General features: G+C 39.0%; 1 protein-coding gene and 2 pseudogenes across 1 annotated transcript; 2 read left to right on the top strand and 1 right to left on the bottom strand.

Moving 5' to 3' along the window:
- Nucleotides 1-7,785: 7,785 nt before the first annotated feature.
- LOC113836445 lies at nucleotides 7,786-7,955 on the bottom strand (annotated as a pseudogene).
- A 636-nt stretch (nucleotides 7,956-8,591) lies between these two features.
- On the top strand, nucleotides 8,592-9,530 carry LOC100755766 (olfactory receptor 4C13). The gene has a single exon (XM_027421056.1). The coding sequence runs from the start codon at nucleotides 8,592-8,594 to the stop codon at nucleotides 9,528-9,530; it is 939 nt and encodes a 312-aa protein (XP_027276857.1).
- A 4,729-nt stretch (nucleotides 9,531-14,259) lies between these two features.
- On the top strand, nucleotides 14,260-23,152 carry LOC113836340 (annotated as a pseudogene).
- Nucleotides 23,153-23,278: the final 126 nt, after the last annotated feature.

Below are 23,278 nucleotides of genomic sequence, written 5' to 3'. Positions count from 1 at the left end.
TGAAATATTTGTTTACACTGTGAAGATACCTCTTTGACAAGGTGTCTTCTGATTGGCTTAATAAAGAGCTGAATGTCCAATAGCTAGACAGGAAATGGATAGGCAGGACTTTCAGAAACAGAGGACTCTGGGAAGAAGAAATGTTGGGTAGTGAGCCAGACACAGAAAGGATACTGGAGGTGCAAGATAGAAGAAAGATAATGCCATGTGGCAGAACATAAATTAAAAAATAAATGGCCAAAAGACATTTAAGAAAGTGCTCAACATCCTTAATCATCAGGGAAATTCAAATCAACTCTGAGATGCCATCTTACACCTGTCAGAATGGCTAAGAACAAAATAATGAGCACAGCATATGTTGGAGAGGACGTGGAGTCAGGGGAGCACTCCTCCACTGCTGGTGGGAGTGCAAACTTGTACAGCTATTTTGGAAATCAGTATGGTAGTTTCTAAGAAAATTGAGAATTGATCTATCTCAAGACCCAGCAATAATACTCTTGGGCATTTACCCAAAGGAGACTCAATCATACCACATAAGGACATTTGTTCAACAATGTTCATAGCAGCATTATTCATAATAGCCAGAACCTGGAAACAACCTAGATGCTCCAAAACCAAAGAATGAGTAAGGAAAATGTGGTACATTTATGTAATAGAGTACTACTCAGCTATAAAAAAATGAAATTTTCGGGCAAATGGATGGAACTAAAAAAACAAAACCAAAAAACAACCTTAGTGAGGTAAAACAGACTCAGAAAGACAAATGTATTCACTCATGAGTGGCTATTATATGTAAAGCAAAGGATAACCAAACTAAAATGCACAGCTCCAGAGAAGCTAGGTAATAAGGAAGACCCTAAGATGGACACATGAATCACCTAGGAAGAGAAATTAGAGGATATCTGCAGGGCAAACAGGAGGCAGGGGAGTGGTAAGAGGGAGGGGAGGAGAATGAGAGCATGAGGGAATGGGATGGCCTAGGTGAGGAGAGATGTAGTGGAAGAGCAATGAAAAAGGTATCTTAATAGGGAGAACCAGTATGGGCTTAGGGAGAAACCTCATGCTAGGGTAACTCTCAAGAATCCACAAGGAGGACCCCAACTAAGACTCCTAGCAATAGTAGAGAGGATGCCTGAACTGGCCTACCCCTGTAATCAGATTGATGAATACTCCAACTATCATCTTTTGATGAAACAGACTCAGAGATCCACAACCAAGAACTAAGCTGAGCTCAGGGAATCCAGAAGAAGAGAGGAAGGATGAAATATATGCTCAAGGGAGGGCAAGATCATGATGAAAATATTCTATAGAGACAGCTGAACCAAGCTCATGGAAACTCATGAACTCTAGACCTACGACTGTGCAAACTCCAGGAGACTGAACTAGGTCTTCCATATGTGGAAGACAGTTGTGAAGCTTAGACTATCAGAAGTGCTTCTGGTGTTAGGACCATGATACAAACCTGGTACATGAGCTAGCTTATTGGAGCCCATTCCCTATAGTGGGATTCCATGCTCAGTGTTAATGAATGGGAGAAGGACCAGGCCCTGCCCCAACCTATTGAGCCAGATTATGTTGACTCCTCATGGAAGCCCTTACCTGTGAGGAGGAATGGACTGGGGGTGGGATGGGGGGAAGGGGAAGGGGTGGGAGGATGTGAGAAGGGTGGGAGGAGGGGTGGGAGGGAGAACTATGGTTGAAATGTAAAATGAAATCAAAATAGAAAAAAATATGTGTCGAGTTATTTTAAAAAGCTAGATGAGGCAAGCCTAAGCTAAAGGCCAAGCTTTCATAATTAATAATAAGTATCCAGTTTATTATTTATAGGCTGGCAGTCCAAAGATAGTCCAACAAGAATGCTTGCTACATATGGCATCCAAAATGGGGAAACATATTTCCACATAGGATCTGAGAAAGAAAAAAAAAAAGCTTCCAAACACACAAACATGGAGACAGACATGGCTGGCACATGGCTTCCTAGTCCTACAGTCTCTCAGGTGAGCCACAGCAGTGTATGGAGATATGGCTCCCTACTGATACCTGTGGGCCTGAGCCAGCCAATGCCATGTTCAGCGCCAATTGTCAGGTTTTAGACTTGGCTCACATGGTCAAAGAAGGTTGCAGGCACACAGTAAAGCAGATCAGACTGAAAAAAAAACCTTTAAACAGATAACAGTAAAAAAAATGGGTATAGACAGTCACAGAAAAGATAGTTTAGGAATAACGCAAAATCTTTAAAGAGAGAGTAAAGTAATATTAAAAAATTAAGCCACATAGGGATGGGAAATACATAGTCAGTCTGCATTTTGTAAGGTACTCTGTTGACTGTGAATTCTTTAAATGCTGATGAGTGATGGCAGCTACTTCCAGACACTGAATTATGGAAGGGACTTGTAGGGTGAATAACAAAAACTCAGAGACAGATATTGGAATTAAAGATGAAGATCAGATAAGGAAAGAGGCCAGCCACTTAAGAATTCTCACCTCTACCAATGCTTAAACCAAAGGGGTGATCCTGTCCTCAGATTGCATCTCTAGACTGTACTGCTCTCCACCAAACCTCAGAGTGCCTCTCTGTCTTACATTCCTCTAGTGCTTGGATTAAAGGTGTGGGATCAAGTGCTAGAATCACCTTTGTGTGACCTCTGTTTCTCTTTTAGACTGATTTACTCTCATGTAGCCAAGAGTGGCCTTGTTCTCACAGAGATCCATCTGCCTCTGATTCATCTGTCTCCTGAGTGCTGGGATTAAAGGTGTGGCCACGAACGCCTGGCCTCTATGACTAACTAGTAGTTAAGGTGTGTGGCTAACTAGTGGCTTAGATTTGCACTCTGATCTTTAGGCAAACTTTATTTGTTAGATTACAAACAAAATATCACTACAGACTCTGATGAATTAAACAAGCCTATATACTTCAGGGATATCTTGGCTCCAAAATGGAAGTTTGGAATGGGAAATGTGTTGTATTGGAGAAGAGGTTATACCTTTGTTTCCACAGGAAACAAAAAGTTGTTCTCTTCAAAATTAATAATGATCAGATTTGATAGGGGGAATGTAGCAGCATCTTGCCTGTGAATCTGTAACAGTAGCCACACCCCTTTGGACATGGCTTCAGGTGCAGATAGAATCCGAAAGAGAAAAGCATGAGGCTTGGTCTCTCTCACAGCTCTCTTTCTCTTGGGTCGTGGATCCGATCAGAAAGACAGAGAAATGCTGCAGCAGTTCTTTATTGTTCTGTGTAAATGAATTAATTAACTCTGGCTCTCAGTGGGAGACTTCCTGAGGACCTTGACTACAAACATGAAGAAAAAAGTCAGTAAAAACTACAGGACACGTGATGTATATGCTGATTCCACAACATGGGAACATCTCAGAGACTGGATGAGACATGATAAATCTTGTTAGCCACAGAATCTTCATGACTTATTACGTGCCATCCTTTCATATGGTATTGATAGAGATGTATGTTACAGGTTGATTATATAGTCCAAACAAACTCATAAAATTGGCAGATGCCTTTTACCTGCTCAAACAGAACAAAAAGATCTTTACTCAATTTGTTTACACTGCACATTCCATACTTGTGTTAATGTAGATATATGCTACCTTTAAAAGTTTATGTGGTTTTCTTTCAGGAAAAAAAGAACCAGACATCAATGAAGACAAGTATTCCAGATGGTCCAGCCTCTCACAATGCCTCTGCTGCAGTTTCCTCAAAATTCTGCATCCAGGACACCTTCAAAGCTGCTAGCTGAGATAGTCCAGCCTCACAGACTATCCAGCCAAGACTTTAGATAAGCTCTACACTTTCCCATCAAATACAGACTGGTCAAGAAATGATATAGCTAGCTTTCCCAGGGCTTTTCCAGGGTCCGCTGAAGTTTCTATCACTCCCAGACAACAGGAAGCAATCTAAAGAACATGGCACCCACATTCCCAAGAAGTAAAGTGAGTGTGTATTGATCATCTGGTTGCTATAGATGTTTGTTATCATTTAGGGAGGTTGGTTAAAAGCTATTAATGCTCGTGGTCAATATTAAAACACTAAATAAAAGACATTAGATTCAGGGATGTCTTTCTAAAGGAAAAGGGGGGGTTATAGCATAGAAACAACGGGATAAAAGGATGGATTGTTGAGTCAACTTTTGAACAACCACTAGTCTCAAGTACTTTACATTGGTATGGATTTTTAAGGTTATTTTTATTATACTGTAAATTTGTTTCTACTCTTGTTTAATGTACTGTACCAATTCAGCTCATTTAAAAATTTAGTGTAAAGTTTTCATACTTGAAAGCTATTTAGGATAATGACTAATGCATTTGCAAAGTACAAAAGAAGTTCCACCAAGCAACATAAACCATCAGCACAGTGACAAGACAGCCTACAGAAAACTATGCAACAGAAGGCTATATCTAGCATACACAAAAATCCAAAAATGAAGGAGAAAAAGTTACCCAATCAATAAATGTACTAATGAGCTATACTGTTCTCAAAAAGAATTATAAATACAAATAAATATTTGAAGAAGGTGTTAAACATGCTTAACCATCAGGAAAATGATTCTTCCTGTGTTATTCATAATTGATGAAAATTGGAATCAATTTAATTGCCCACCAAAGTATGAATGAAGAGTGACACATAGATATTGAGAGGAGATTGTGTGTGTGTGTGTGTGTGTGTGTGTGTGTGTGTGTGTGTGTGTGTGTGTGTGTGTAATGCCATTCCATCTTTAACATGAAGGAAACATCACCATTTGAAGCAACACTGAAGGACCTGGAAGGCATTACATAAAGTGAAAAAAATCAAATGAAATGCAAATACCCTATGATCTCACCTACATATGAGTGCTGAAAACATCAATGTCAAACATAAGAGTAGAAAGGTAATTGCAAAGAACTTAAGATAGATGAATTCTGGAGAGGCAATGTACAGCTAAGTGACTGTACTTAGTGATTCTATATTACATATTTGAAATTTGCCATGAGGGTAGATGTTTCTTACTATAAAAAGGAGTTGGCCAGAATGCCAAATTCCTTATTAAGCTTGCCTACTGTCATTATGTTATATCATGTACATGTAAAAGAAAATTAATTAGTAAATATTAAATTTAGACTACTTTTATGAAATATACTAAGATATAGTTTGAAAGAAAACCAACATTTGGAGAAAAGTAGTTTAAAGGTTCCCATTAATGCTCTCATGACTTTAGCAAGAAAGGGTGAATTTTCAAAGAAAATTTGATACTTATAAGAAAATTGAAGCTGCTTCTGTGGTTTTCCACCTTAAAGTTATGCCACTTTTATATAAATACTGCTTTTGTATTTCTTAACCTGTGATAACATGGAGAAAAGTATGTTGCCAGCTTTCATTCCAATTCAGAGAATATAATTCCCCACTCAACATTTTTTTCCAATGATGTCTCTCCAGAATATCTGCTTCCAAGACAAATCCTTTCCATCAAAAGATATAATTAATCCCATGAGAAAAACCAACAGCTACAAGACAATGCCTCTGCATCTTTGTGAGCCCTCTTTAAATATCTGTATAGTCCAAGATAAAAACAGCTTTTGCTGTTACTATCTCCAGGTCAGGATTCATCATGAGTAGAGTGATTTACCTAATTTTATTTCCACCACACTATCTGCCTTCTACACTGCAACAACAACAGTTTTGCATTGACTATCATTTCTCTATATAAATCTATTAGAAATTCAAATCTCAAGGTTTTTGTAATGTTTTTTGAGGCTTTAGGCTAGAAAGGAAGATTTGGATTAACAAAGACTCAACTTTTGATTTCATATCAAATTTTCTGAGTGATTCTTTTTCTAAGTATGGCATTTGTTTCACATTGAAATTGATTATTCTAATAGAAGATCAATTTGAAGATGGCAGTGTGTTTCAATATTCCCAGACATTATTAGAACCATCTAAAATGACTAAGGTAAGTTTTAAAGTGAGATTGATAATTATAAAAGATTCTTACTTTCATTGTATGATGAAAATTATTTTTCAATGCTTTTCAAATATACCTATATGTTATTTTGTCCTCAACTTATGTCTTTGACATGTAAGCATTGAGCTTCACTCATATTACAATTGAAATTTAAATTTTTAGAGGATTAATAGGGCACAGATTTCTGAAGCCAAACACCATTCATTTGCCAGGAAATACCAAACCAAAAAAATCCAGACAAAATATGAAAGAAAGCCTCAGTACATTCTATATATGCACAAAAGATTTAAATACAGACATCAAGTGACATAAATTGTCAAAGGTTTACTCCACACACATAGAAAACCCTTCCTGGGATCACTGCTATAGAGTTTACATGAATTTACAGTATCTTGAAGAGTAATATCAGTAATGACTCTCCATGAGCTTATCAAGTAGTCAAATACTTCTCTATGGTATTGTTCTACTTTTGATTCTGTGGTATATTTTCCTATGGTATGGTTTCTCATATATTCCTTGCAATAATTCTGATACAAATGTATAAAATGTATCTTAATATTTTCACTTTATAGGTGATGAAATAGTAACATGCCAAGAAATGCACCTAAGATAAAAGAAATTGTGCATGGAAGAACTAGGACATTAATCTGGAGTTGGGATTCTAAAATTAATGTCCCTATGGCTACTGCTGGAGGGTTTCTCAGCATTTTGAAGGATAATCTTGAAGCCTTCCTTTTGCAATTATAGTAGAGGTGAGTGGGACCATGAAGAAGCCAAAATCCAAGACTTTGTCACTAAATGCAATACCACAGTTTTCTTAATATTTGAGAGTGGAAAATGACATTGTGTGCATTGGACAATATGTTCCATACAAATTTAGTCTGAAATAGTACTAAAATAATTGTATTGCTCTTGTCATAATAAATGATTAAATAAAAAGTAATTAACGTTTACTTAGCATAACAACATAGAATGAGTCAAGAATTTAAAGTAAAATAATAATTACATAAAAATAACCTGAAATGCACATTTTACTGCCCTTTATTAATTCTTTGATTTTGAACTCAATTGATAATTCCTCTGGCTCTGTTTTCTAGTATTTTAAATAATGTAAAAATAACTGTCATGACCATCTCTTAAGAATATAATGAGAACGGAATATGGAAATATCTACAAATTCAGAATAAACTCAGTGATCAGTCATTTTAGTAATGGTGTTCTTGTTGGTGTGGCAAATAACATTTAATCTTCATGATTCTTGCCTCATTTGAAAAATTTATAAAATAATATCAACCACATAAGTTGTTGTAAACATTAAGGAAAGAACATTTGCACAGGAAACTGGGTATCATGCCTCATAAAAAATCAATCACATGAAAATATACAGTACTATTGTGAAGTTATTAGAGTCAATAAGCATTGTGATTTTTAATGGTCACATTTTTACTAGAATACAAAAAGTCAGGATTCATTATGTCATTTTTCAAGAAGAAATGTGTTTGTTCTGAATCTTCTCCCCTCTTTTCACACACTCTGTTCCTGTTTTTGCCATCCAGACAGCCCTTGCATCCTCTCTATTCCCAGCAATTACATCCTTGAATGTCTATGTCACTTACTCTAAATAGGATCTGAACTCTTCTCTCTGGCTTCCTTTCTGGTACTCAACCTCAGACCTTCTTATTAGTAGCCAATATTTCTCCTTCTGCAATTTCCTCTTTACCTTTCTGCTCATATTCATTCACCTGCTAAGTTTTATCATTTCATATGTACATAGAGAAAAATATTTAGCTTTGCACTCATGGCCTTTACATACATCATCCATCCCCTTATTAAAGCTTAGCTTCCACTAGCATAAAATCTACTACAAGTCAGATCATTAGTCAGAGCAGGTGGACCTGTATATTCTGTTGCCCTTTGCCCTCACACTCATAAAAATTCCTCATATTAAACTGATAAGAACAGATACTACACTTGATCTTAGCCAAAAGGCCGAGAAGCGATGGTGGAAGTAGAATCAGACACCCATAACTAATCACCGATCTGAACTGGAACCCAGATGCAGATAGCTGGAATACCAGCATGGGACTGATCCAGACCCAAGGAACATGAGTTTCTGCGAGGAAACCTCGGAAACCTATGGGACCTCCTGTAGAAGCCCAGTATTTATCCCTAGCATAGGTGTGGACTTTGGGAGCACAGTCCATATAGAGGAATACTCCCTGAGCCAAGACACAGGGGGGGTGGGCCTAGGCTCTACCCCAAAGGAAACGTAAGACTCTGATGACACCCTGTGGAAGGCCTCACCATCCAGGGGGCGCAGAGAAGATATGTGACAGATATGGTTTTAGTGGGGGGGGGGAGATGGATGGGAGAAATGAAATGGGATTGTCATGTAAAACAATCCTGTTCCTAATTCAAATAAAAAAATTGGAAAAATTCCTCATATTAGTCTCTTAAAAGAGTTGCCACCTGAGAAGCAATTTGAAGAATTCAGAATCTTTTCTAGAAGACAAATAAAAATCACATGAAAATTCATAGATAAATAGAATATAGAGATTTGAGGCTTATTTGGGTGGAGAATTTTAATAGATTCATGGTTGCATTGATATTTTTTCAGGTGATATAACAAGTTATCACATGAAAAAAATGGAGAACCAAAACAATGTGACGGAGTTTATTCTTCTGGGGCTCACAGAGAACCCAAAGATGCAGAAAATTGTATTTGCTGTGTTTTTTCTTATCTACATCTCTTCTATAACAGGAAATGTGCTCATTGTGGTCACCATAATCTCTACATCATTATCAAAGTCACCCATGTACTTTTTCCTGGCTTATCTGTCCTTTATTGATGCCTGCTATTCCTCTGTTAGCACCCCTAAACTAATAGTAGATTCGCTCAGTGAAAAGAAGACCATTCTATTCAATGGATGCATGACTCAAATCTTCGGGGAGCATTTGTTTGGAGGTGCTGAGATCATCCTGCTAACTGTGATGGCCTATGACCGTTACGTGGCCATCTGCAAACCCCTTCATTATGCAACCATTATGAGTCGACGACTGTGTAGCCTGCTAGTGGGAGTGTCATGGTTGGGAGGTTTTCTTCATGCCACCATACAGATCCTGTTCATTTTCCAATTACCCTTCTGTGGCCCTAATATCATAGATCACTTTATGTGTGATCTGAATCCTTTGCTCAATCTTGTCTGCACTGATACTCACACTCTTGGACTCTTTGTTGCTGCTAACAGTGGCTTCATTTGCCTGCTAAACTTCCTCCTACTGCTGGTCTCCTATGTGGCCATCCTGCGTGCCCTGAAGAGCCACAGTGCTGAGGGAAGGCGAAAAGCCCTCTCGACCTGTATTTCACACATCACAGTGGTTGTCTTATTCTTTGTGCCTTGCATATTTGTTTACATGAGACCTGTAGCTACCTTACCTATTGATAAAGCAGTTGCTATGTTCTATACTATGATAACCCCAATGTTAAATCCCTTAATCTACACCTTGAGAAATGCTCAGATGAAAGATGCCATTAAGAAACTGGGCAGCACAAAAGTTGTGTCAAGTAATAAGTGAACATACCTGGAGCACAGCATGAATTAAATGGAATCATAAAATAAAACAGGTACTTTCTATAAGATAAGGAGAAAACTAGTTATGAAATTTATTTACAAATTCTTTCACCGAAGAGAGTAGAAATGGGTAAGAAACTACAGCATCCACCCCTTGCATATTTGGGGAATTCTACAAAATTGAAACTTTTTCAATCAGTCATCCTTGTATAAGTAGTCATTTATTACCATATAACAAGAAGTGAAGAAATAATACACATTAGTGGTGAAATATAATCTCTGACAATCCAAAGGTGGGTACTGATAGTCTTCCCATTTTCAGGGACCCACAGAAGGGAAAGCACCAAAACCCTAAGGACTGATGAAACAGCGGCCATCATAAGACTGATTTTTCAGGCCATTGCCCCATTATACTCTGTGAGCTTATGAAATTGGAATGGTTAGATAAACATGTATTCTCCACATATGTATGATAATTTTTCTTTAAGATTCTCTCTCTCAGCAAAATTTTATTTTCTGAAGAACAATGCTCTCTCTTTTAACCACTTTGCATTTCAGTACATTTAGGTAATATTTTATTATTTAAAATGTGCTTATCTTTAGGATTTGAGGGAGTGAGCCACAGAGATTTTGTGTTTAATAGACATATGGGTGAAGCTGAATTGGCATGAATGAAGCTGAATTGGAGGTATAACTCCTTATGTTCCATAATATTGTGTGGGTGATGAAAGTTTTATGACAATTAATTGAATTTTCTGAAATATTCACTAAAGAATAATTAGATGTTCCCAGTACAAAGACATAACAATGTCTGAGGTGATTGATATACATGTAATAAAGTATCATACTGTTCCCCATAAATATGTGCAACTGTTATGTCAATTAAAAATAAAGTACATTTAAAATGTATATGTCTCCTGTAGTGGTTTAATTGAGAAATATCTCCTATTGGCTCAGATACTTAAACACTAGCTCTCAAGTTGGTTGTGCTCTTTGGGGAAGTGATGCAGCCTTGCTGGAGGAAGTACATTACTGGGGATGGAAATGAAAATTCATGTTTTGCCCTACTTCCAGTTTGCTCTTCCTGCTTCTCCCTCACAGTTGTGAGTTTTCAGTTTCCTGCTCCTGCAGCCTTATCTGCCATGAACTCTTATCCTCAGAAGCCATAAAGTAAACTATTTCTTCCATAAGTTTCCCATAGTATTTTATCACAGCAATAGAAAAATAATGAATACATACAGCTCCAAACACACACACACATGCATTTCAGAATAAATACTTTCTAGTTTTTATGGCTTTTATGTGCTAATCAACAATTACTCTGAGCCCAGTGAATGAATTTATCAGAATCAGTAACATTTATTACCACTTTAACGGTAAATAAGGGAAAATCCAGGTCTTCCCTTGATTTAGCTTATTACCCACCAGGACATTCTAAGAATAAGAAAAAACTGATAACTTAATAATATAAATGAGAAGAAAGTAGAAGTGCATTATGCTTTAGCACAAAATTAGACAACCCAAGAAAGAATTCCTACATAAAGAAACAGCAATATGAGTCAAAACATTACAAACGGAATCAGGAGATGTGCAAGCATGAGAACCAGATTCCAGCTCCCCAAAACCCTACCAGCAGGTAAGGAGAGCCAGAAACATGAGAAATAGTCTTCCCTGGGGAAAATCACACCCATTGATTGTCCAATACCAAATGGTCATTCCTGAAAACATACATACTAGTAGCATTATACAATCTTAGCAGATTATATTTATGTATTTAGGAATGTACACATATGCACATTGATGTATGCAATAACAGTAAAAAGTAGAGAGAATTAATTTGAAAGAGAACAAGAGGGGATATTTTTGATGTCTTGAAGAAAGGAAAGGAAAGTGGTAAATGATATAATTGTATTATGATTTCAAAAATAAAACATTTAAATGCTGGATAAGGGTTACATGATTCTGTAATGTCAGCACTTGTAGAGCAGAGAACAAAGCATCACTGTCCAGCCTCCACTGAGAGACCCTTCCTCAAAAGAAAAGGATAATGATAGTGGATGATCCCTGGCATCCTTACATGTATGTACATATATGCACATATACCTACATACATACAAAAAACATAAAGACGCATGCACGTAGCACACATATGGAAAGTATCAGTAGAATGAATAGGCATAAAGCTGATCTGAAAGTATTCAAGAAAAGGGAAACATTTAAAAGGCTTTCTATGAGAGATTTTTTTCACAGAAGACTTCTTAATGTTTTGGCTCCTATTACCTTCAGAACCCCTCTTCCTGTGGTGTTCCTTTGAGACAGAGATGCAATAGCTGTGATGAAGATGTATCCACTGAGGCTGAGTTCCCCATGATCTACTCTAAGCACAGCACTGGAAATGGATTGAAGGAAACAAGATTAGAAGCATTAGAGTACCTTCAGCTTATTGTAATGATTTAAGTGTAAACGCTGTGTGACAGATTCTGTTTCATCCCTTTTAAGTCTGTGCTACTTGGCTAGCACACACCTATGCTCCAAGCACCACAAGTCTAGATCACTGGTTATAGACCAACTTGTCTCTAGACAATGCATGAGAGAAAATGGAAGGAAATATTGTAACTATTTCAGAGCCCCCAAATGTCAAATAAATATATGAAAACAGTTGGCTCCTTGTCTCCAAGGGAAACCAGTTCTGTAGCACACTCCAAAGCTTTCAGAATTCTCAGTTGAAACCAACCACAGTTGAGACCACATCCTTTTCCATTACTATAGTCAGCTTCTCTCAATTCCTTCTCCTTATAATTCATTTTCATCAAAATACCAACCTCAGGATCTCCACTTATGCACCTCCACCTTAACAAATAGTCTGAGATAATTCAAGAAATATGTACTAGTTATAAACAAAAGATTTTGATGTAAGATGAATGTTAGTGGAAGTCATAAATAAAAACAGTTTCTGGTTTATATCACTGGAGAATGAGAGATCTTAATATATAGATAAAGTACAACACTTTTCTTATCCAATGGAAGAAGCTTCATCCAATCAATTAAAGGCTTGCATATATCAAAAAGACAATAAATAAATTTCTTCATCAGCCTGACTTCCTTTGATCTGTTTTTCCTGTCCTTGATTGGAACTTTAAGAGTGCTTTTCCTGCCAGCATTCACTCTGAAGCTGCACTATTGGCTGTCCTTATACTGGTATCAGTCTTGGACCATAATTATACTGCAAATTTTGCTAAGTCACCAGTCATTTGTAGATCTTTGTATCTTTAAGCCTCCATAACCATATGTAAGATTAGAGATATGACTGAGGTATAGCCCTTATCCCTCAAGGCCCTGAATTCAATCATAAAGTTACATAACCACAGGACCAAATGTATTATATGAAACATGCATGCCTTATAATATATACACTTCATGTAGTTTATTATAATTAATAAATATGGCTATTTTTTCAGAGCCTTTTTTCATTAGTTTGTTCTTCAAACTGAGCTGATCTGAGGATCAGAGAACCCAGAACAAGAACTGGTGTGCATATCTTCATCCAAGCTACTCAGGAAACTGAGGAGGGGAGACGACAAAGTGAAGATTGACCTGTCTCAAAGTAAAGAAGGCTAAGGGTATTAGACCAGTGGTAAAGATGATCTGGTAGTTTTAGACTCTGGGGTCCAATCCCCAATACCAGAAAAATGAACAATCATAGCCCAGCATCCTTATGTGTAACACCCCATCACATTAGCTGGGTAAAGATAGTCTGATAAGACAGTTGTAGTTTTGAGACATATTAGAAGTAACTCCTCCCTAATGTCTTGGACAGGTATAAGTCATTACTAAAACATCATCAAACACTCTGAAATGACTACAATATTAATTATAATCATTCATTGTATTCATTCCATTTGATGTGTATTTTTTCAATGAATAAGCAAATATGTTGGGAGTGGAGTGATTTGATTCTCTAACAGATACTAAATTCTTGCCTGGAGTCCTTATAAGCAAAGGACTGTTAGTCAAGCAGCCATCCAGTTGCCATATACTACTAGTACTGTCATAATGATGCTGGAGCAGTAGGTAAGCCCTTACATCCTGATCCAAAATGTAGAGGCAAAAAGGGAGAGACTGAGAATGGCATGAGCTTCTAGAACCTCAGAGCCTTTTCCCAATAACACACCTTCTCCAAAAAAGTCATACCTCCTAACTCTTCCCAAACAGGTCCACCCACTGGGAACTACATATTCAAACATATGGGCCATGGGGGCTATTCTCCTTCAAAGCACTACAGTGGCCCCAGTTATGCATAGCTAAAATTGTTTGCTTCAGTCCTGCTGCAACTGTTCTACCAAGGCCAGGTGTGGAACACCTTTTCTAGTGATCCCAGTGGAACATTTGCTGTGATTGGTATAACAAAGACAATGCCACAATTGATATAAACACAATCCCTCCTTTTAGGAAGATCTACTGCAATTTATGGATTTGTGCTAATACCACTTTATGGGCTGTATGAAGACTGTTTGGTTCATGTTACTAGCTGGCTTGGCATACTCTCTTGCATCACTTATCTCCCCACCTACATCCTATGTTTCAATATTAATAAAAGGAAACTCTCAAGCGGTATGCTTTGTCTGTTTTTGATTACCACTATTAGTAAAGCAAGGTGAGTTAGAAACATAAGGAAAGAGGCAGAAGCAGTGGCTGATCTTACAGTGGTGACTACAGTGGCTGCAATGGCAACCATGACACAGGTAACTGGAGTTCCAGAGAGTATCCAGGGCAGAACAATGGGGAACAGCAGAAGTCAAGGAAACTAAAGAGAGCTGAGAACGAAGGCTGAAGAAGTCAGGTTATATGGATTCATATAAGAGAAATCAGGCATTGGCCAATTACAAGATCTCTGCAGAGCTGTCTTTCTTATAGCCAGGAGATTTGGACACCATAATGTTATAGCAAGTATCAAGACTAAGATCTCAACAACCTATCCTTGAGAACTTTAACACTAACTGTAGTCAATGCTGAGGGATCTGAACTTCCCCCAGAACTAACATTTGTCACCACAGGGCAAAATGTCAGTACCCTAGGCCTGTGGAAGAACCATAACAATTGTCACCATAGCTTTGAGTAAGTCCTAATACCCTATAGCCATACAGAAGAGTTTTAACAATTATCATCATAGAACTGAATTCTAGTACCCTAGGCCCATGCAAGAGCTGTAACAATTATCACCACAGGACTAGGAGTCTTGATGATGCCTGAGGCCTCAAAAGAGCTTTACAGTCAATGACCTCACCTGCTGTGACTTATGGAAGTTGACTGATGTCACTCCCTGCTATTATATGCTCAGAGTTACTGAAGATGCCAAGAACCAGCCCAAAAATATGTATTCCTTACTCACAAATGAGTCCTATCTACATAATACAAAGAGATCCAACCTTGTGATTGATAACAGTAGTGGAGGCTGACACAAACCCACTGAGATATTAATGCTGTAGGAAATGTGGGCTATGAACTGGAAGGGAGTAGAGGGCACAGCAATCAGTGACCTTGTTCTCTGTAACAAGAACTGTATCATTTTTATTTTATTTATTGGTAGCATATTTGTGTATCACATGCCACAGGTGAATATATGGCAGTCAGAGAACAATTTTGAGGAGTTGGTTCTCTCCTTCCATCTTTATGTAGATCCTGGTAATATACCAAGAGATGTGTTTAATTATATGTATTCCATTTATCTCTCCTTTTCATAATCTCTTTCTCCCTTCTTGTTATCCTTTTGTTGTTTTATGCTTTAAAAATAAAATAAACACACACACACACACACACACACACACACACACATACATTATAAATATAGCTTAAACCTACAAGCCCCATATGAGAGAAAATATGTGGAAATGACCTTTCTGAGTATGGCTAATTTCACTTGGCACAAAAATTTCCAGTTGGATTCATTTTCTTGTAAATGTCAGGACTTCCTTTTTCTTTACAACTGCATTAAGTTCCATTGTGTGTGTAAAACACCTTTTTGCCTGTTGATGTGTCGATGGACCTCTAGGCTGGTTCTGTTTCATAGAGATTGTGAAGACTAAAACATAAATCTTGGCGTGCAAGAGTACTGTTACATTGTTGTCTTGAATCCTTTGGGTACATATTACATGTTTTGCATGGCTCTATCATGTAGTTATACTTTCTCAGGGAGACTGCCAGCCCACAAATAATGATACTGCGACTTATTATTAACCAAGAAAGATCAACATTAGCTTAGGCTTGTCCCAATAGCTATTATCATTGTTATTATTATTATTATTATTATTATTATTATTATTATTAATTTATTTTAGAAGCACTCTTACTTACATATCCACCCCCCCATTTCCTTACCCTCCCATCTTCCCATGCTCTGCCACCAACCCCCAACCCACCCCCCAACCCCTCCCCAGGGATAGTGAAGAACTCCAGGGAGGACTGTCAAAGTCCATCACATCATTTGGGGGAGGCCCAGGCCCTCCTTCCTATATCAGGGCTGCAATAGTATCCATCTATAGGGAATGGGTTCCCTAAATCCATTTGCGCTCTAGGGATATATACTGGCTCCATTGTTAGAGGTCTCATAGACTGTCTTGGCCTCCTAGATGGCATGTCCCGCGCCCGCTCTGTATTCCTCGCCAGCAAGAAATACACGCAGGACACTCGGATCCTTCTGTAGACAAGCTTTAATGCATTTTACCAGAGTGGAGACTGAGCAGAGACTGAGCAGAGACACTAAACTAAGAAAACCATCCCTTATAAAAGGCTGACCAGCCGCCTGGGACGTATTACCCTATGAATGGCTTCAGCTCCTCAGGCAAAAATGAGCCACGGGATAGGCAGAGATCAAAGGAATGGAAATTACCCAGCGCCTGTGAAGTAATTTACACCTTGGTGTCTTCAGGCAACATTATAATGCAGGAACCGGCTTCCTACAATGGCACCCACATTCAAAGGGCTTGGTTCATTGGAACCAATGCTGGTTCCCCAGCTTTATGACTAGGGTCTCCTGCTCTCACTAGATCAGGTCAACTGTCTCTGCGGGCTTCTCCAGCACAATCATGGCTCCTTTGCTCATCATTCCTCCCTCTCTGCAACTAAATTCCAGGAGGATAGCTCAATGTTTAAATGTGGGTGCCTGTATCTGCTTCAATCAGCTACTAGATGAAGGCTCTAGCAATGGCAACCAAGGTAGCCATCAATCTCATTATAGGGGATGGGAATCAAAGGCAGCCTCTCCGCCACTGCCTAGATTCTTAGTTGGGGTCATCCCTGTGGATCTCCTATGACTTCTCCTGTGTGACACATCTCTCAAAACCTGTACTGTCTCCCTCAATAAAGGTATCTCCTTTCTTGCCCTCTTCTATTCCTCCTCTGTCTCAGTCCTCCTGTTCTCCTCCCTTCCTCCCCTTCTCCCCCTCTCCCCTTCCCAAATCCTTCCTCTCTCCCACCGAGCTCCCAATTGCTAAGGTGTACTTGTCCCCCTTCCCGGCTTTGAGGGACCAATTTGTGTTGTTGTTGAACTCTAACTTTAAAGCATGGTGGTATGATAAGATACAGTGGATTATTCCAATTTTTTTGCATCTTTGGAGGTTTGCTACGTTGCCAAGTATGTGGTCAATTTTAGAGAAGGTTCCATGTGGCGCAGAGAGGAAGTTATATTCTTTTGTGTTTGGGTGGAATATTTATAGATGTCTGCTAATACCAATTGGGTCATAATTTCTGTTAGTTCCTTTGTTTCTTTGTTAAGTTTCTGTCTGGTGGTCCTGTTTAGTGGTGTGAGTGGGTCTTGTAGTCTCCTACTATAAGTGTGTGAGGTTTTTTATGTGATTTGAGCTTTAGTAATGTTTCTTTTACTAATGTGAGTGCCTTTGTATTTGGCATAGGTGTTCAGAATTAAGACTTCATCTTGATGGACTTTTCCTGTGATGAGTATGAAATGCTCTTCTTCATCTCTTTTGATTGATTTTACTTTGAAGTCTAATTTGGTAGACATTAGGATGGCTACACCAGCTTGTTTCTTGGGCCCATTTGATTGGAAAATATTTTCCCAACCCTTTACTCTGAGGAATGTCTGTCTTTGAACTCGAGGTGTGTTTCTTGTATGCAGCAGAAGGATAGATTCTGTCTTTGCATCCATTCTGTTAGCCTGTATCTTTTTATAGGCAAGTTAAGACCATTGACATTGAGGGATATTAATGACCATTAATTCTTGATTCTTGTTTATTTTGGATTTGTTTTTGGTGATGTTATTATGTGTGGATTCCCCCCCCCCTTTTTGGTGTTTGGTAAAGTTGGATTATGTATTGCTTATGTTTTTGTGAGTGTAGTTATGTTCCTTGGGTTAGAGTTTACATTCCAGTGCTTTCTGTAGGGATGGATTTGTGGATATGTTTTGTTTAAATCTGGTTTTATCACAGAATATATTGTTTTCTCCATCTGTAGTGACTGAAAGCTTTGCTGGATACATATTCTCTTACCTTCTGTAGAACATTTATCGAGCACCTTCTGGCTTTCAAAGTTTCCATTGAGAAGTTGGGTGTAATTTGGATAGGCCTTCCTTTATATGTTACTTGGGCTTTTTCTTTTGCTGCTCTTAATATTTTTTCTTCATTCTGTAAGTTTGGTGTTTTGATTATTATGTGGTGAGAGGACTTCTTTTTTGTGGTCCAGTCTATTTGGTGTTCTGTAAGCTTCTTGTACACTCGTAGACATATCCTTGTTTAGGTTGGCGAAGTTTTCTTCTATGATTTTGTTGGCCATGTTTTCTATACCTTTGAGCTGTATTTCTTCACCTTCTTCTACACTCATTATTCTTAGATTTGGCCTTTTCAAGTGCATCCCTTCATGTGGGATGGGCTCTCAAAGTCCCTTCTTACACAAGGGAAAAATACTAATCCACTATCAAGCCCCCCCTAGAGTGCCATCCATGTTCATCCATGTTCAGGGGTCTGATTCAGTCCTCTGCTGGCCTCCCAGACAGCAGTCTGGAGTCCATGTGCTCCCCCTTGTTCAGGCCAGCTGATTCTGTGGGTTTCACCAGCCTGGTACTGATGCCTTTGATCTTCATTCCTCCCTCTCTGCAACTAGGTTCCAGAGTTCAGTTAAGTGTATATCTGTGGGTGTCTGCCTCTGCTTTCATTAGCCGCTGGATAGGACTCTAGGATGGCATAAAAACTAGTCATCAGACTCATTATAGGGAAAGGGAATTTATGCTATCCTCTCTACCATTGCCTAGATTATCAGTTCATGCCATCCTTGTAGATCTCAGGAAATCTCCCTAGTGCCAGGTCTCTCCTCCGACCTATAATGTCTCCCTCTGATATGGTATCTCTCATCCTGCTCTCCTCTATTCTTCCCCCAATTCAACATTTCGGGTCCTCCATTTCTTCCTCTCCCCTCTTCTCTTCCTCTCATTCTGGCAGCTCCCTGTCCCCTACCCTCATGCTCCCAATTAGCTCATGAGATCCTGCCCCTTCCCATTCTCTTGGGTCCATGCATTTTTCTCTTAGAGTCTTTCTTGTTTCCTAGTTTCTTTGGTGAAGAGGATTGTAGGCTGGTAATCCTTTGCTCTATGTCTAAAACTCATATATGAGTGAGTACATACCATGTTTGTCTTTTTGTGATGGGTTACCTTACTCAGGATGATTTCTTTTATTGTTTCTATTTCAGCTTTCAAGCCTTGAACTGTTTGAAATTTTCCTTCACTTATTTTATTGTTTTTTTTCTTGGCTTTCTTTAGATTTTTTAAGAGATTTGTTTATTTCTTGAATTATTTTCTCTTTTCCTCCATTTCATGTATATTTGTTTGTTTTTTCTTCTATTTCTTTAAGAGTTTTTCTTGTTTCCTCTTTAAGGTTCTCTATCATCTTCCTAAGATAGTTTTTAAGAGCTGTCTCTTCTTCCTCTGCTTTGGTCTTTTCAGGTCTTGCTGGTGTGGAGTACTTAGACTCTAATGGTTTCATGTTTGTCTTTCTGTTGTTGAGTGTGTTCTTATGCTGTTGTCTTCCCATTCATTCTTCAAGTAGGTGCAGGTGGGGGTCTCTCCCTCTCCTCTAGTCCCCTGGTGGAGTATGTGGGCCAAGACTTCTGTGTCTGCAATTGTGGATGATCTGGCCTCTCCTGGTATACTCTTCACTCGAACAGAAGGTGGAGGTTAGAAATGGAACCAAGAATGAGGTGTGTCCAGACTCAGAGTATTCCTCCCTGCCTGGATGGGCTACTCTATACAAGGAGCAGGCCCAGGAAGATCCAAGGAGGGGATGATAGTGTGAGTTGGGGCTGGAGGAGAGCCCAGATTCACCTCAAGCAGAGGGCAGAGGGCAGATGGGGGCTAAGGGTGAGATGTCCCCAATAACTCTTGTAATTTAAATTAACCCATTTATTTTAGTCTATGTTCTGTGTTATGGCTTGTTACCTCATTTCTCCTTACTGCCCATGCTGGTTCCTCTGCATCTGGCTGCTGACTCTGGGCTTCTTCTTCCCAGAGTATTCTCTGTTCCCAGAAGTCCAGACTAACCTCTTCCTGCCTAGTTATTGGTCATTCAGCTCTTTATTAAAACAATAAGAAGGTAAGTTGGCACAAACACATGTTAAAAGTATAAACTAGTATTCTGCATCAAGGTCATATGGTAATATATTTTCAGTTTTTTGAGAACTCTCTATTGATTTCCATAGTGGCTAAATAGGTGTACATTCCCAACAACAGTAAAAGGGTTCATTTTGCTCACATTCTCACAAGCATTTATTGTCATTTAGTTTGTTGATGATAACCGTTCTTAATACTGTGAGAAAAATATCCCAAATAATAGTAATATCATTTCCCTGATGACTAAAGAAAGTGAAAACTTTTTCAAGTATTTACTGACCATTTGAATCTCTTGTGAACTATCTACTCAGTGTCTTTAATTTTCATAGTAGAAGTCTTTTATATCCTTTATTATGATTAATCATGCTTTATTGTCTTTGAAAGTATTGTGAACAGGTTATTTTCATAATTTGTTCTCAAAAGTTCATTATTGATTTATAGAATGGGTACTGATTTTCCATATTAATTTTTGGTGTGTGTATAAGGAAATGCAAGTGATCCATAGAAATACTTTAATTTTTTGAGATTATAATATAATTGCATCACTTCCCCACCCTTCAAATTCTCCTATATAGCCTTCCTTACTCTCTTAAAAATTCATGGTTTCTTTTTTATTAATTGTTACTGTATGCATACATATTCCTAAATATAACCAGATAATATGCTAAATATTATTTCTATAAATGTATTCAGGTCTTAATTTTTTTATATTTGATAGCCAAGTGGCTTGCTCTCCCCTGAGGAAAACTGTTTCTTCAACTCTCGGTATGCCTTAGTTGCCTGTACTTCTTTTTGTAGGGTTGAGGCCCCATGGACTTTCTTCCATCCACTTTGTCATGTTATTGGTGTTGTATTTGTCCAGCTCATGTTTAGGCTGTCACGTTAATGAGACATAATGGATGCAGCTTCTGACATTACTAGGAAACAATATCACAGCCCTTCCAATCTTCTTTCCTTTCTTCTACAATCTTCCCTGAGACTTAAGTGTGGTAGTTGATTTGCATATATATCTTGGGACTGGGCTGCACAGCTCTGAATATTAATTGGCTGTGGTTTTCTGTAATGGTCTCTGTCTGTTGCAAGGAGAATTTTTCTTGATGAAGGGTAAGGACTACACTTATCTGTATGGAAAAGGACAGAGATAGCTAGATTTTGTGTTGCTTTACTAAAGTGATGATAGTAAGTTCCCTTTCAAGATCCATGACATCAGTGATCCTGGGTAGTTGGCAAGTTTTCAGAACCAGGCAAGATTTCCCTCTTGTTGAGCAGGTATTATGTCCAATTAGAGCTGTTAATTACCATCAAGGTTTGTGTGTCACTACTGCATCCTTAGTGTTATTCTGCCATGCTGGTTGTAGATATGGTTAATCTGCATTATAGCTGGTTAAGGCTGATGGCAATGTCCCTCCTTTGGAATACTGTACAATGCCTTAAGGTACCACATAAGACAGTCTTCAGGGAGCAAGCAGACATTAAAGTCAGTTCCAGCCCATAGATCTTTGGGTCAAGATTCTGAAGTGCAATGTGTCTTCAGCAATAGACCACCTCTGGAAGACAACCAAGGACAATATTGCTGAATACCTTTGGGGGTATAGAAAGTCATTGTTCAAATACGCAAAAGCAACACAATAAAATGCATTCATAGGAATAGTGGATTTGGATCATTTTGAAATACGACTACAAATGTATCGCAGTTGTGCAATGAAAAATAAAGGGATTAAACAAGGTGTTTTTAGAATCCTTTCCAATATAATAATTTCAAATACTGGTGGTTCAGAAATATCCTTTCCTTCTCTGCTATCATTATTTGTGCTTTTCCCATATTTCTAGAATCACTTTCCATAATTTTTCAGATTGATCACTTGACAAACTAGAGGAATGAGAACTGAGCTTCAGACACCCACTCAACAAAACAGAGATCCGACTTCCATATCAAGAAACACAATATCTCTGGGGAATCCACCAAGTCACGACAGATCTGCTACCAGTCACTGCAAAAATCCGTTCAGGTCTCCCTGGACCTCTTTACAGCTTTCATCAATCAGTCAGACGTGACTGATGAGATGCTGAGCTTCTTCCTCACCTTGTTTCGAGGCCTTAGAATACAGATGGGTGTGCCTTTCACAGAGCAGACAGACCTTCTTCAACATGTTTAACAGTTGGCTGAGAGCATCCTCCATGAAGGCAGCACTGGCTACCGGGTGGTGGAGAAGTTCCTGAACATCCTACAAGTGGTCGTGCAGGAGCCTGGCCAGGTATTCAAGCCCTTCATCCCCAGCATAATTGCACTCTGCCTGGAGCAGGTGTACCCCATCATTGCTGAGCACCCGTGACCTGACGTGAAGGCTGAGCTGTTTGAGCTCCTCTTTCGGACGCTCCATCACAACTGGCGGTACTTCTTCAAGTCTACATTCCTGGCTAGCGTGCAGAGGGGCATTGCTGAGGAGCAGATGGAGAATGAACCTCAGTTCAATGCCATTATGCAGGCTTTCGGACAGTCCTTTCTTCAACCAGACATCCACCTGTTCAAACAAAATCTGTTCTACTTGGAGACTCTGAATAGCAAGCAGAAACTATACCACAAAAAGATCTTCCGGACCACCATGCTATTCCAATTTGTGAATGTGCTGCTCCAAGTCCTGGTTCATAAGTCTCATGACCTTCTACAAGAGGAGATTGGTATCGCCATTTACAACATGGCTTCTGTGGACTTTGATAGCTTCTTTGCAGCCTTTCTTCCAGAGTTCCTGACCAGCTGTGATGGTGTGAATGCCAATCAGAAAAATGTGCTGGGGCAGAATTTCAAGATGGATCGGGACCTGCCCTCGTTCACCCAGAATGTGCACAGGCTGGTAAACGACCTACGTTACTACCGACTCTGCAACAACAGCCTGCCCCCCTGGCACCCTGAAGCTCTAGGAGTGCCTGCTTGCCTTCCTGGATGCTCACTGCTCCAGGGACATGCCTGTTGCCACCACCACCTACACTACCTGCACCTGTGCCACAGAAGTCTGTGACAAGCCTGGCCACTCTCTGGATGGTCATGCCCTTAGCAAGTGGCCTGCCTTTGCCCTCCCCTGCTGCCACCAACACAGCAGGCTTTAGGGCTTTAGGGTCCATTTGGCACTGGTAGTGTTGCCAGG

Source organism: Cricetulus griseus, chromosome 6 (assembly GCF_003668045.3).
Source record: "Cricetulus griseus strain 17A/GY chromosome 6, alternate assembly CriGri-PICRH-1.0, whole genome shotgun sequence".
Classification (NCBI taxonomy): Eukaryota; Metazoa; Chordata; class Mammalia; order Rodentia; family Cricetidae; genus Cricetulus; species Cricetulus griseus.
The sequence above is the reverse complement of the archived record's forward strand: the minus strand, read 5'-3'. Positions and strand labels throughout refer to the sequence as shown.